At 48.5% G+C, this 13902-nt stretch overlaps 2 protein-coding genes across 2 annotated transcripts in view; one reads left to right on the top strand and one right to left on the bottom strand.

The window, feature by feature from the left end:
* The first annotated feature begins 35 nt into the window (after positions 1–35).
* On the top strand, positions 36–2997 carry leg1.1 (liver-enriched gene 1, tandem duplicate 1). Its single transcript, XM_062467547.1, has 6 exons — positions 36–465; positions 871–954; positions 1147–1331; positions 1521–1642; positions 1959–2197; positions 2488–2997. The coding sequence occupies exons 1-6, from the start codon at positions 156–158 to the stop codon at positions 2637–2639; spliced, it is 1092 nt and encodes a 363-aa protein (XP_062323531.1). The 5' UTR covers positions 36–155; the 3' UTR covers positions 2640–2997.
* Positions 2998–3436: 439 nt separating this feature from the next.
* ptprk (protein tyrosine phosphatase receptor type K) overlaps positions 3437–13902 on the bottom strand; it is a 38519-nt gene continuing 28053 nt past the window's right edge. Inside the window, exons 15-32 of the mRNA XM_062468090.1 lie at positions 13727–13762; positions 12347–12537; positions 12008–12095; positions 11510–11649; positions 11356–11373; positions 9962–9998; positions 9655–9752; positions 9409–9525; positions 9116–9270; positions 8848–8983; positions 8372–8521; positions 7751–7924; positions 6744–6761; positions 6328–6459; positions 6088–6213; positions 5764–5927; positions 5470–5605; positions 3437–4653 (exon numbers count right to left, since the gene is read on the bottom strand). Of these exons, the coding sequence (XP_062324074.1) occupies positions 4600–4653; positions 5470–5605; positions 5764–5927; positions 6088–6213; positions 6328–6459; positions 6744–6761; positions 7751–7924; positions 8372–8521; positions 8848–8983; positions 9116–9270; positions 9409–9525; positions 9655–9752; positions 9962–9998; positions 11356–11373; positions 11510–11649; positions 12008–12095; positions 12347–12537; positions 13727–13762 (1970 nt within the window). The 3' untranslated portion in view covers positions 3437–4599. The remainder of the gene's footprint in view (positions 4654–5469; positions 5606–5763; positions 5928–6087; positions 6214–6327; positions 6460–6743; positions 6762–7750; positions 7925–8371; positions 8522–8847; positions 8984–9115; positions 9271–9408; positions 9526–9654; positions 9753–9961; positions 9999–11355; positions 11374–11509; positions 11650–12007; positions 12096–12346; positions 12538–13726; positions 13763–13902) is intronic.

Genomic DNA, 13902 nt, shown 5'->3' with positions numbered 1-13902 from the left:
GATTCCCCTTGATCGTCTTGGCTGACATGTTCACCTCGGTGATAAAAAGCCTGGAGAGAGCCAGAGCCGCAGTTGTCCAGTTGGAAGGTGCGTGTGTCACTAGCCTAGTTGTCTCTCACCGGGTGTTTCCGCAGGTATCCTCCAGAGATCCCACCATGCATGTGCTGGGGATGTTGTCAGGCCTCCTCGTCCTCCTGGCCGCGTGCTCCGGTCCAGCTCACAGTGCCATCATTACGGAGAACAACCTGCCTATTCTGTGGGCCGAGGCTTCCAGCCAGCTGTCCGACCTCCCCCAGCAGGACAACATCGTCACCATCAACCCCTGGAACTACCAACAGAGGATGACTCTCTACCGGCTCCAGTTGGCAGCCTCTGATCAGTACATGGGCTCCATGGGCCCCAACACCACAGAGGGGAACCCGCTCTGGAGTCTGCCTCTGCAGCTGGGGTGGAAGCTGAGGTCAGGTAAATATGGGTCGATATCACGACTGGACAAAGCTGTTCTTGGAGAGCTACTGTGGGTTTCCATCCCAGCACTAATCCAGCACACCTGAGCTCAATCATGTTTGTTGATGATCTGCAACCCTGCAGATCTCTGGTTGGACAGGCTTGATCTATATATCAGTAGATGTGCTTAAGGAGGACAGGAGGATATGTTGCCTGCTGGTCCCATAGAGAGTTGGCCTTTTGCACCTCCTCCATCTCCCTGCTCCATTTCTACCCTCCTCACAGACTATACCTATTTATCTATATATGAAATATACATCTAATTGTAAGCCAGAAATGGTTGGTGTGGGTTATTTCTAGAATTAAAATGGGGTCTTCAACTGGTGGTTCTGTCCTTTTCAGTACGCATGTGTGTGTTGGCAGGTCGTCTGTTGGACCCCACGAGTGCTACGACGTGTGGCCAGGAGAGTGACTCCATGTGCATCTCTGGCCAGAGCTGGTGGGCCTGTGAGTAGACTGAGCGGCGCCCTCTGCTGGGGGGTTTGAGGGGTGGCTGGCAGGGAACTGAGGTTTACTTCTGACAGCTAATTTCAAAGAATGGATTACGTGTCTTTCTGTATTATCTGTCTGTCTTGCTTACTGTTTACTATACACATCCATGTCTTTCCTACCCCCCCTCATCACTTATCCATCCCCCAGGTGTGAACTACTACCTCTCTGTGATTCCCTTCTTGGCTGCGGTTCAGAAGGGTGTGATTGGAGATGGTCAGCTCCAGGTCCAGATCCAGACACCGAGTGATGCAGTTCAGGACTACTGCACCTCCTACACTGACTGCTCAACCAAGTTCCCTGACCTCATGGCCAAGTGGGAGGCCTTTTACCAGGTAACATGCCATGATCATGACTTGAACCCAGACTTCAATCCAGACCCATTGATCCAGACTACCACATGACTTCGCCCTTACCCTCAGGTTAATAGCATGTCAAAACACAGCATACCATTTTGGCGGGGATTTGATTTGAATAAATGTCCTGCATTTGTAAAGAGATATGTTGTGCTTTGTGTATTGCAGGGTATGAAGGACCTAAGCGTTGCTGCCATCACTGACGTGGAGAAGAAAGACCAGATCCTGGGTCTGATGTGGGCCGCTCAGCAGTTTTCACTACAGACTGCTTCTAGCACCTGCCAGGAGAAGTGAGCACCACCAAGCAAAACACCACCACCAAAGATCATGCATGACCTATCGCCTTTCAGCATCTTCAGACGCACCACCAATCCCCTCTCAGCATCTTCATACGCACTGCCAATAAAGTGACAAAGCTTTTCAGAAACAGGAAAACAAATTTATAAAAAATTTTTTTTTATAAATGTACATATATAAGTATTTCCTCATCAACAGGAAGTGTTCATCTCCTCTCTCTCTCTCTCTCTCTCTCTCTTTCTCTCTCTCTCTCTCTCTCTCTCTCTCTCTCTCTCTCTCTCTCTCTCTCTCTCTCTGTCCTTCCTCCAGGCTGGAACACTACTCTTACCCAGAGAAAGCCTTTGCTGAGAGCTGGCTCAGCTCAGCCGATTTCGTAGCGGCCACTCACTTCCAGTCCACTGTGGAGCGTTCGGTGGTGTTCATGACGCCACTGCCCAGCCGCGTGCTGAGGGAAGGAGACCAAGCGCCCAACATCCAGGACCTGAGTCCCGAGGAGAACCACACCCTCTCCATCTTCAACTGGATGAGAAACATGAACAGTGTGCTCGGTAGGTGGGCCACAACTTGTCGAGCCTTCCCTCACGTCACCTGTGTGACCCTGCTGTCACCTGATTGGCCCTTATGGTCACCTGGCTAGGTGCCTGGCTGATCTCTTTGACCACCCACAGTTCAATTTGATTGGCCATCTGTTTGACTTCTCTGTTCACCTGACACACCCTTCTAACGCCTAATTGGTTACTTGGTTGGAACTTCAAAGACAAACTTGTTATAGTATACAAGACAAAAAGAGGAGCATAGCACTCCTAACAATGTGTCTTTGTATGTGTGTGTGTTGTAGGTGGGACCTTGGTGCGAATGTGGCGCCACGCCATGTGTTCACAAAAGGCCAGAGAGCAGGGCCAGACTTTGCTCCAGGACCTCACCCTCAACCCCAAGTTTGCCCTCACCACAGTCTTTTCCATCCTATCAGAAATGTCCACCAACTGCTGAAGTTCCCAATCCAAGCACTCTCTCACACACACACACACACTAAAACCAACAGCAACATACAGCATTAAGTATTTGCTCTCAGCCACATATAAACACATATTTAGTATGTGGGCAAGTCACACATACATCCAGAGAAGAAAGTGTGGTATTAAAGAAAATAAAGATTTTCACAAGCAAGACCTTGTATGATGAAACCTGTTGTAAGATCCAGTCAATACAATATTCTTTCTGTTCTGCAAGGCAAGTGCTCCACCACTATAAGCCCCCCTGGTGTACATACAGTATTTACTATTTGTTTATGTTTTCACAATAATGTGAAGGTTGACAACCCAATAAACAACTGGACAGTGATGTCTCTAGCTATAAATATGTGTTTCTGGGATGGTAGTGTCTATGTAGAGGCCTGTTAAGGTTTTTCATAAGATTTACATAAGTAATAGGTCAAGCAATAGTTCTTGAGAGTTTGAACCTAATTAGTGGTATGTCTGCTAGGTTTGTTTTGGTATCCTTGTTGTTTGGTTGGTAGGTCTGATGCGATGAATGATATGATGCAACTAAAGAGACTAATAAGTCAAGGTGTGAAGGTGAGAAAACTCATCCGTAATGTTTTGGGACTCAGGCTCCTGTTTGTATTATAATGATCTGATGCAACCAAAGACTAATAAGTCAAGGTGGTGAAGGTGAGACAACTCATTAGTAGTGTTTTGGGACGGAGATCTCTGTGACACCCACAGTAGAATGTGTCTGGTCAATCAAGACCTGCCATTGCAGCATGATTAATGATGACATCTCAGTGGCTCTGTCAACCTTGTTTTATTCAAAGAGTTGCCTTGTTTATTACAGCCAATAAGCCAACATTTACAGACAAACAATATGGACCATGAATTAACTTCACATATACACTACAGTTTCCTGTTACCAGGGTTTCCACTTCCTGTGTGTCCTCTTCTATAATCACTATAACTAGACATCATTTGTCTGTCTGCCTGTCTGTTGGCTAACATTCCAACCTTCGGAAAACACTGACATCACTTCCTGTCTGGAACCTCAATCTTTGATCTTCTAAGACACCAAAAACAGCTGAGCATGACATTGCCAGAGAAAAATAGAGCTCTCTCACTATGGCCTGGTGGGCTCTGATATCCTAACTGCATGGCCAGAATACACAAGCTTTTACACAAAGGAACCACTGGCACATCACATAGAGAAGAAAAAAATGAAAATATAAAATAAAGATATTACTGAGCTCAGTCTAATACTTAAAAACTACATTAAATGTGTACGGTTCAAAGTTATAGTAAAGAACACGCAATGAAGATGATTGTTTTTAGCCTTCAAAAAGGAATGCAAGTAAACAATAAATACAAACAATGTGCTTTTTTTCTCCATATAGACATATTTACATAAGTCTTTGGCTTATGATTAAACATTTGCTACAAAACTAAAACATGGTGAGCAAGCTGTCGCCAGTGCATGATACAAACATGATCAGAAGCCAAGGTCACATGGGAGCACCTCCATCCATGGCCAGTGCATTATTTTTTTTCGTTCACATTTCAACTGACTTCTATAGATATAGATATAAACTTGTTTGTTGACAATGCTGCAAATATAGAAAAAAAAATAAACAAAAAAAAAATTTTTCCAAAAATAACAGTATAGCATGCAACACCTTGGCAGTAGTGTCACTCTTACAAATGTCTGCACAAGAACAGATGTGAATCTGCGGAACAGGAAGCAGACTGAGGCAGGATGCTGCTGCTGCTGCTGTGGCACTGAACACAGAGAAGTACAATGGAGAACGTCACACATACTCTCCTCAAACCCTCTTCTTCATCTTCATCGTCAGCGTCTTACTCCCCTCCTCCTCCTCCTCCTCCTCCTCGTTTCGTCAGTATATCCTTTCATCCTTTCATCTTGGTGGGGGTCCCGGCCTCCTGGGCTCAGTGGCGCCCCCTGGTTAGGACGTCTCCATGAACTCCAGGGCCAGGTCATAACAGAAGCGGTACTGCTCCTGTTGGCAAGATGATAACAAGCCATTGGTAAGACAGTCCTAACTGTATGAGGATCTATACTCTGGACGCTACACACAAACTCACTATACAAATTGCTTGTATACGACACATACAGTAAATACAATATACATCACTCAAAAGTAAATCAAGACATAGGTCACAGGTCAAGTTAAAGTTTGAACCTAATTAGTTGTTAGATCGTTAAGTTTGTTTTGTTGTTGGTTGGTTTGAGTTTTAATGATCTGATGCAACTCAAGGTTAATAAGTCAAGGTGTGAAGGTGAGACAACTCATTAGTGGTGTTTTGTACTGAGGTCCCTGACACACACACACACACACACACACACACAAATACACATGAAACAACAAAAGAGCATCATGTTGCTTGGCTTGCAATGTAATCTGAGACATCACCAGACCTAAGGTGAGCCAACTCATGAGCACAACCCACACAAACCTGTTCACACCTCAGAACAAGGGGACTCATTACCTCCATCCACTGCTGAATGTCACTGGTTAACCATTAACACCTTTAGGTGTTCAGCATCTCTGAACCACAGCAAGACAGCCCTGCTAAAGGGCTCCAGCCCCCCACCCCCTATCGCCTCTTCAGGTGTCAGTCAATGCCCTGAAGACTCCCCCCCTCCCCAACACACACAGCAACAACAACACACCTATAGTACCAAACTACAGCCTCACTTCCAGTGATAATTTGATATTACATTGATAGATTGATTGATAGAGATCACAGGCCTTTCCCATGCATAATGTCTCGGTGAATAACACACACATACATACGCCCACACAGACTCTCACCGGGGTGTCCACCATGTTGGGTTTGCTGTTTCTCAGGCTCTTCACAGCGTGGAACACATCCACCACATTCTGACGCTTGATCATCTCACACACGATGCTGGCAGCACAGAACATACCACTACGACCGCCTCCGTTCCTGCACAAACACACACACACACAACCAAAAGTCAAAAGGAACCTGAACAAGTGCATGTAATATAAAATAGAGGAATGGTGTGTGTGTGTGTGTGTGTGTACATTAGAAGGTGGGTGTTTGAGTGTGTATACAGGTCTGTATAAGTGTGTGACACTCACAGGCAGTGTATGATGGTGCGGCCCTCTCCTTCCTCACACTCCTGTTGCCACTTGTCCACCTGTAGGATGAGTTTGAGGAAGGAGCGTTTGGACCCGGGAACCTCCCTATGTCCGGCCCAGCCCAGGTACTGGAACTGACGCACCATAAGGTAACCCTCCTGAGGCTGCAACAACAACAACAGAAATGACGTCAGCATCATCAATGTCAACGACAGACATAACAGCACAGTTCTACATATCAAACAACAACAAAAGTGGCATCATACCAAATAATGTCTACAATGTCGGCATCAACATCCAGTTCATGTGACATCACTTCCTTACCCGGGTCAAGTTACATATCCTGAAGAGGCGACTGATGACATCACAGTCCATGGAGCAGGACATGCACTCCACCTGGACGGGCCCGTAGCGCAGCATGCCCTCCTCAGGCCAGTACTGGGGACAGCCCTGCACACACGCCCACACACAGATACATACGTTAGCCATAATAGCTGTCCTAAACTGGGTTTATGTTAGTCTATGAGTTGTACCAGTCAGGTGCAGGCCAGGTGCCAGTCTCACCTGTGCCAGGTCGATCTCATTGAGCATCACCAGTGATGTGCACCCGTAGTCGTACACCAGACGCCAGAAGTCCTTTACTGTGTTTGGCAATGGATGCTGGGTAACGATGAACGCAGCTGGCTGTCTGTAGCTCTGCCACACAGAACAGGAAGTACAAACATGCATCACCTGACATCACTTCCTGCATCAATGTACAAAAGATTAGAGGATGAGATTGACCAATCATAATGGAGGATGTGTGAACAAGGGGCCATGCAGAATGTGTGAGGGGCTTCAACCACATTAGCATGCTGCAGCTTTAGCCACCTGCGCTAGGTCAACGATGCCATCTGACAAAACACTTAAGCCATGAAACAAATCCAGTATCATAGAAGAAGAAGCAGTATTGATTGAGAAGTGAGAAATTCAGAAATTACCTGGTATTCTTCTGACGGCTTGGTTAGAAAAAGTCCAAGAGTTTGTAAAGTGTACGAGAAAGTGGTTGTAACATTAAAGAACTGTACTATGTGTCTGTTTGGCTGAGTTTTAGTTTAGGGTGTCATTCACTTTCTCTACAATGCAACAATCTTTGTTTTAAATCCTTCCATAAATCCCTGATCTGACATGAGTAGACTGGTGGCAGCTGTCTGGGGAAGGATCGGCTGTCACCTGGCCAGTCATGGAGTATCAGAAAGGCAGGATGGATGCAGTTCAAAACCATTCAAAAAGGTACAGACCCAGTCTGGTTTCATAGGGTTCCAGTCCCAGAGCCGGCCCTACTAGGGTTTATACTTAGTCTAGTCTAGTGTGCCTGGTTTGATGTCAAATTTGTGGTGCTCTAGGTAACAGAGTTTGGATGGCTGAACTTGGTCTGAACCTGGAGACTGTCTGGTCCTGATTGATCCTGGCTGTCTGTCCCAGCAGACCATGGGTCTCAGTGATACCCAAATTGAGATCCATTCAAATAGGTTTACCAGAGCCATATGAAAGAGAACTGACACTATCACCAAATAGTAATTATGAAAAAAGGATGACCTCCAGTGAGATTCAAATCTGAACTACTTTACAAGCTTTGATGACATCACTAGTTACACAGCCAGAGAAGAATGTCCAAACAGGGCTGACGGTGTATAGATCACACTGTGACACAACAGTGTCCGGACGAAGATCAGAAACAGAGATATACACCTGGATTTGTCTCTAGCTTTCTCTTTCTACCATACAGACAGACAGCATCCATTGCTTGCGTACAGCTGAGTGTGTGTGTGTGTGTGTGTGTGTGTGTGTGTATGTAGTCATGTGAAATACACAATGTGAGAATCTGCACGAGTGTCTGAGAGCATGTATGTGCAGGTAGAGAATTGGAACGCATGCAAGTGTGTGTGTGTTTATGTGTGTGCGTATGGAGTCGTGTGCCTATGTGTGCGCGTGTGTGGACACCTACGTCCATGAGGGCAGCGTTGATGTAGTTGGAGCTCTCTCCGTCGATGGTGATGAGGAAGGGCAGGCAGCGGTCAGGGGGCAGGGTGTCCATAAAGCGGTTCTTGTCGTGGTTCCTGGGGAGCAGTGCGATGCTGCAGTCCTCCGGCTGCGGCTGAGGTGTTACGGAGTTCAGGGTCTGGAGGACAGCAAGGAGAGGAAAGTCAGGTAGGAGCCAGGCCTTGTCTAGCCCCAGAGACTAACCCTGGGAATCTTAAACTACCCCGTTGTGACTCCAAAACTACCCGTGGTCATCCCAACTCCCAGTTTTACCATGCACTATCCCTTCTAACCCTAAAATACCCCGGGTAACCCAAAATAACCTCTGACAACCTCACAATACCACATGTAATTCAAAACGACGCCTGACAACCCCATACAACCACTGTTTCTTGTAACAAAACCACACTAGTACAGCTAACCCAAAGGTAACCATAACCATGAACTCAAAGTTCCTTAACTTCCCCAAAATACCCAAACTGCCCCACACTACCTCAAAACCATGTGTTCACAGCATAGTGGCCTGTCCAGTCAAGAGAGGAGGACATTGGACAGTGTGTCTCCACGGTGACGGGGTGGGGCGTACCTGGAACTCGTCTTTGAGGTGGGAGGAGTTACTCTGGGTGTCTATGCGGATCATGTCATAGTATGCAGCTTTGAACTCGCAGGCCGGGATGGCCGTCTCCCCACAGAGACACGCCTCCAGGATGGCGTCATGGATGAAGATGTACTGCTCCTGAGGCCAGAACACATATGAAACACACAAGGTTTACAACAGGACCAAGGAGGGCTTGGTTATGTATGTAGTTGCATGCACAGCCTAAATTGCTACATGCACACACGCACACGCACACACACACACACACATACTGAAGCTGATGGTAGATGGCTCTCATGTTAGTTGGTGAAGTGTGTGTACGTGCGTGTGGTATTGGAATACAAGTGTGTATTTGGTGAACAGAGTGTGTGTTAAGTGAAAGTGTGTGTGTGTGTGTGTGTGTGTGTGCGTGTGTATGCTGGTTGAAGAGAGGTGGGGATGGTGGGATGGCCTACAGTAGTCACCTCTGTCTGTACCATGTTGATGCGTCGGGAGCGCAGGGCTTTGACACAGTTATAGATGTCCACCACGCCCTCTCTCTCCGCCATGTCCAGCATGATGTCAATCACGATGTAACATCCTGTGCGTCCAGCCCCAGCGCTGAGCAGAAAAAGAGAGAGTTACACAGCTATAATATACAGTACTTACTGAAATGAACATAGCCAGCCCTCCAGAATATCAGACAGACAGGCAGAAAGAGACAGGCAGGCAGGCAGGTATCATGTCTCCCACCTGCAGTGGACCACGATGGGCCCTGCGCTGGGAGGGTTGGAGATCTTGACCCTGCGGATGAAGGACAGCAGGCCGGTGGCGTGATATGGAACTCCGTGGTCAGGCCAGCCGGTGAAGTGGAACTGCTTCACCTCACGAAGCTCGTTAAAACCTCTCTGGTAAATCAAAGGCCAAAATATTCATAGGTTCAATCAAGAAACTCCCTGGATATTTGTCGCCTGACAGCTGTGCTGTTTATGTGATGTGTTCAGCCTACAGGAGGTGGAATATCGGACAGGCCGGCAGGTACTCACCCGCTCCAGTGTGAAGGTCCTCACAACGTACTCGGCCAGAGGTTCCACCTCCACAAAGGTGACCTTGAAGTCGCCGTACACCTCGGCATCATCGGGCCAGTACTTATAGCACTTCACCTGGACAGGAGAGGAAAGGGATACACACACTTGATTAGTTCTAAACACGTGCACACATAAACACACACACACACACACACACAGTGTTGTGTTAATGGGGTTAGGGAACAGACATGGAATTGAACCTACCCTTCCCACCTCCACCAGATTGGTCACCATGACGATACAGGCAGACTGCTCCTGCCAGACCATCCTCCAGAAGTCATACACGGTCTCATGGACCGGACCTAGATCACACACACCAGGCGGTGCACAGAGTTACAGAGCAGTCAGACACAGATGCTAGACAGAAGACTGACACGGGAGAGAGGGGCAGTGTGATGAGGTTAAAGCAACACAGCACTGCTAGATAGAGCTGGCCTGAGCTGCAGTGCTCACATTAAGGACAGGCCAAAACGCTCCCCATCTTAACTAGAACATGGGTGAAGGATCTCACCTTGCGTAGCGATGTAGTGACTGGGCCGTTGGTAACCCTGGAAGAAGCAGGGAGAACACAGTGAGACGTCTGGGAGGGAGAAGGCAACACACAGCATCATACCCCAGCCACGTCCTACTGGAGAGGGACATGGAAACACCGGACGACTGCCCTGGACTACTGGACAACCACAGAACCAGGACATATATAGTACCATCCCAGGACATATACAATACCAGCCCAGGACATATATAGTACCATCCCAGGACATAGAGTGTCAGCCGTTCAGCAAAAGCCCACAACACATAGATACTGTGGGTCCAGCCAGACAGAGAACCATACAGTTTCATTCCAGCACATGGCTTTGCATCATTTTGTTAGGTTGGTGACAAGTCATGACAGCTGAGTCAATAGCACACCTCCGGGATGTAAGAGGCCAGACTAATACTGCTGTGTTACGACAGAAGGGTGCAGAGGCTGGGACTAGGGTAATGGCTGGGGTGAGACGGGGGGATAAGGCTAGGAGTAGGGCTAGGGGTGAGGCTGGGAGTAGAGCAGGGGCTGAACCTGGGACCAGGGCTGGGGTCGGGGCTGACTGAGGCTTGGGCTAGGTTATGGGCTATGCATGCTTAGGCCTGTTTGGGCGAGAGGACTGGAGCTGGACTTAGGTCTGGGACAGTGTTGAACATGTCACCACTGGGCTAGAGAATGTGCAGGGTTTGGGACTGGTAGATTGACTGGGGGGGCTAACACACGTTGAACACAGCCTCCTGTAAAATACAAAAGTTATGCAACACTTCCCCCTGTTGGAGATGTTTGAGTATTGCACTGTGGTGTTTTGTCAAACTGACAGTCTGGACTTGGAGGTATAGTTATAGGGGGTAGATAGGGGATGGATCTGGAGGGCTGGGCTGGGGGGTCTGGATCAGGAGGGCTGGGCTGGGGGGATTGGAACTGGGGGGTTGAGGGGCCTGTATCTGGGGGGCTGGGGTGGGAGGGTTGGGCTGTAGACAGGCTTGAAAGGATTGGAAGGGGGTCGGGGCTGGAGCTAGCACCAACCCTGGAGGACGGCCTGGATTTAAGGCGGGGGCTGAGAAGTAGTTGAATATGGGTTGTGGCTGAGCCTGGGGCTGAGGTTGGGCTGAGACCAGATTGAGGCCGGGGATGAGGACAGGCCATGGGAACACAGACATGAGAGCAGCGTGTGGAGGTCAAAGCATGAAGGAACTGAAGAGACAAGATGGCAGAAACATCTCAGCCCACCAGGATCTCCATGCAGACGTGAGAGAAAAGCAGAGGCCAGCAGCAGCGCGCGGGGGAGAAGAGGGGAAGGAGAGAAGGGGGAGGAGGAGGAGAGGGGAAGGGGGGGGGGGGGAGGGGGGGCGAGGGGCGGAGGTATCTACAGTGATACTTACATCCCTGTACAGCCAAATCTACAGCCCAACCACAGGCAGAGTGAAAGAAAGCACAACAGATGTCAGTGAGTAACGAGCACTTTGACTGGAGGAGGGGTAAAAGCTGTATTGTATAGAGAAGACAAAGGCATGCGTAGAAGGCCTGCACACATACGAGAGAAGGAGTGGTGTGTCTCACACGCTGGCCAAGGGAGGAGGGGACGGAGGCCCCACTTACGTCTATGTAGTTGGCGTTGATGTAATCAGACGATGGATCGTCCTCCATCGCTTGCAGGATCACTCTAGAATGATCATCTAGTGTACAATCACACACACGCACACATTAGAGGGCATGCTAGCTGGTGTGATAGTATGCTAACATAGCTAAATACACTAACGAGTCAATAGCTGAGAAAGTCTGTTTTATAGCGCACTTTAACATCCGAATTAAGTATTATAAACACAGTGTATTAGAAGTAATCTAACTAAATAATTGAGTAGCAAGTACACTACCTAAGTAATACATGTTCATGATTGTTTTCGTTTTCTCTCAAAAGCCACAGCACTCACATTTGTGTGTTGCTGACACGTTCCACATGGAAGCCTGGTTGCCATGGAGGTTCTGCGTGACTTACGTGCAATAATGTTTCCATGGAGGTTCTGTGTGACTTACATGCAATGATGTTGCCATAGCGGTTCTTGGTTCTGTTCTGTTCTTTCTTAGCAACGTCCCAAGAGGCGGACTGGCCCTCAAAAAAACTCTGAGGAGAGAGCAGTCATCAGACAGGGCCGTGACAGACTTCAGTCTGTCTGTGGATTTGTGCCTGCTCATGTCTGGGTCATTATTTTGGGGTGACTTTCTGTAAGTGTGCATGCTTGTGTTCTCATACGTGTACATACGTGGAGTGTATGTGGACATGTGTGCGCCATACGTGTGTGTGCGTGCACGCGTGTGCGTGTGCACGTGTGTTTACGTGCACGTGTGTGCGCGCACGTGCGTAGGCTCCCCCACCTCGTACTCCTCCTTGAAGCCGTAGCTGTCGGAGGTCTTCATCAGGTTGATGTGCTGCAGCAGGTCGGCCACTCGGATGGCCGGGTGGAGCTGGCCTGTTTGGTAGGGGGACTCGGTCCCCTCACAGTGGTACCGGGGCACGTCCAGCAGGCGACTGGACTCTGCCGACACGGACGCCGTGTGGTTCTCATCTGAGACAGGGAACGACAATGGGAGGGGTGGAACAGTCAGAGGAGTCTCTCTCTTTCTCATATACTTTTTTTTTTTATGCTCGTCGAGGTACACACACACACACACACAAGTATGCGCACACAAACGCACACAGCTTTGTCAGCAGATCCATGACAGCTGTTTTGTGCCGATGTGGCTTCAACACACCTGTCTATACACGCACACACTCATACAACCACACTTACCAGTGATGGGCACTTTACATCAAAGGTAGCAGGAAGAGAAAAAGGACAGACAGGTTCAGAGTGAGTATCGACCAGAGTCTATCCTCTGGTTCACACAGAGCCTACACACGGAAGGTGTTGGAACATGACTGAGAACAGAACTCAGGGCGTGGGACATGACTCGACACATGGAACATGACTCGGGACATGAGGGATGAAACATGGTGCTTTACAACAATAATCGAGGGAGCACTTCACAGTGGCTTTGGCTAAACAGGGAAGACACGCACACACTGAAGACACTCTTCTATGGTAGCTAACACACAGTGTGAGGTATGTGGGGAAGTAGGTTGTTCTTTCCTGAATGCACACAAACTAGAGTAACCCTGCCCCCCGGTGGACATGCTGGGGCATTGCACTGTGATGCTCTCTCATGACTAATACACAAATCCCCAAGACTGATACTAAAACTGACAGTTTTGTTCATTCAACAAAATGAAAGTCTTGTTAATCTACACGCTAACATGTCGTCCTCATCTGCAAACTCCTACTGGTTAGCGCTGCTGTGACATGATTGGCTGAGACAGAGCGTGGCTTCCCCCTTCACTTGCGATTAGGAGAGTGGAGAGAGCAGCGAGCTAAAATAAGCTGTTTTCACAGCCCAGCCTACAGCCTCGGGACACGTTTTAATTCCCCCGTCAGACTGCAGCTCTCGCCTGGACATGAAGACCCCAGCAGGGGGGTGGGGGCACTGTTCATGGAGTTTACTCTACTCGACTGTGGCCTCGACTGTGGCCTCGACTGTGGCCTCGACTGTGGCCTCGACTGTGGCCTCAAATCTATTGTTTTGTACTATGATGTATATTTGGTGCATGGAGGCGTCCCCATGACTATCACACAGGAAGCACAGAGGTCTGTGAGTGGGAGGAGGGGGGCAGGCGGGGAAGATGGGGACACATGAGGGCAACAGTAGCCCCAGCCTCACCTAGCACAGCCGTGGGAACCAGGGGGTCGTTAGGCACTGGAGAGAGAAACATGTTAAGGATCCTTCTTGAACTTTCTAGAAGCACCTTCAGATCGCTGCTGTTGCACTAGTTGAATATCTATGCCTCGGGAAATATACAGTAGTGTCGACAAATGGTCGAAAGAAAGAAACATAGT

The sequence above is a fragment of the Osmerus eperlanus genome, chromosome 8 (genome assembly GCF_963692335.1).
Source record: "Osmerus eperlanus chromosome 8, fOsmEpe2.1, whole genome shotgun sequence".
Classification (NCBI taxonomy): domain Eukaryota; kingdom Metazoa; phylum Chordata; class Actinopteri; order Osmeriformes; family Osmeridae; genus Osmerus; species Osmerus eperlanus.
This window is presented reverse-complemented; position numbering and strand designations above follow the sequence as displayed.

Bases quoted from the DNA above. Each gene is read 5' to 3' on its own strand.
- leg1.1 (XM_062467547.1), top strand. From the start codon at position 156: ATGCATGTGCTGGGGATGTTGTCAGGCCTCCTCGTCCTCCTGGCCGCG. The intron at 466-870 runs GTAAATATGGGT...GTGTGTTGGCAG, and splicing joins GGGGTGGAAGCTGAGGTCAG to GTCGTCTGTTGGACCCCACG. The intron at 2,198-2,487 runs GTAGGTGGGCCA...TGTGTGTTGTAG, and splicing joins AAACATGAACAGTGTGCTCG to GTGGGACCTTGGTGCGAATG.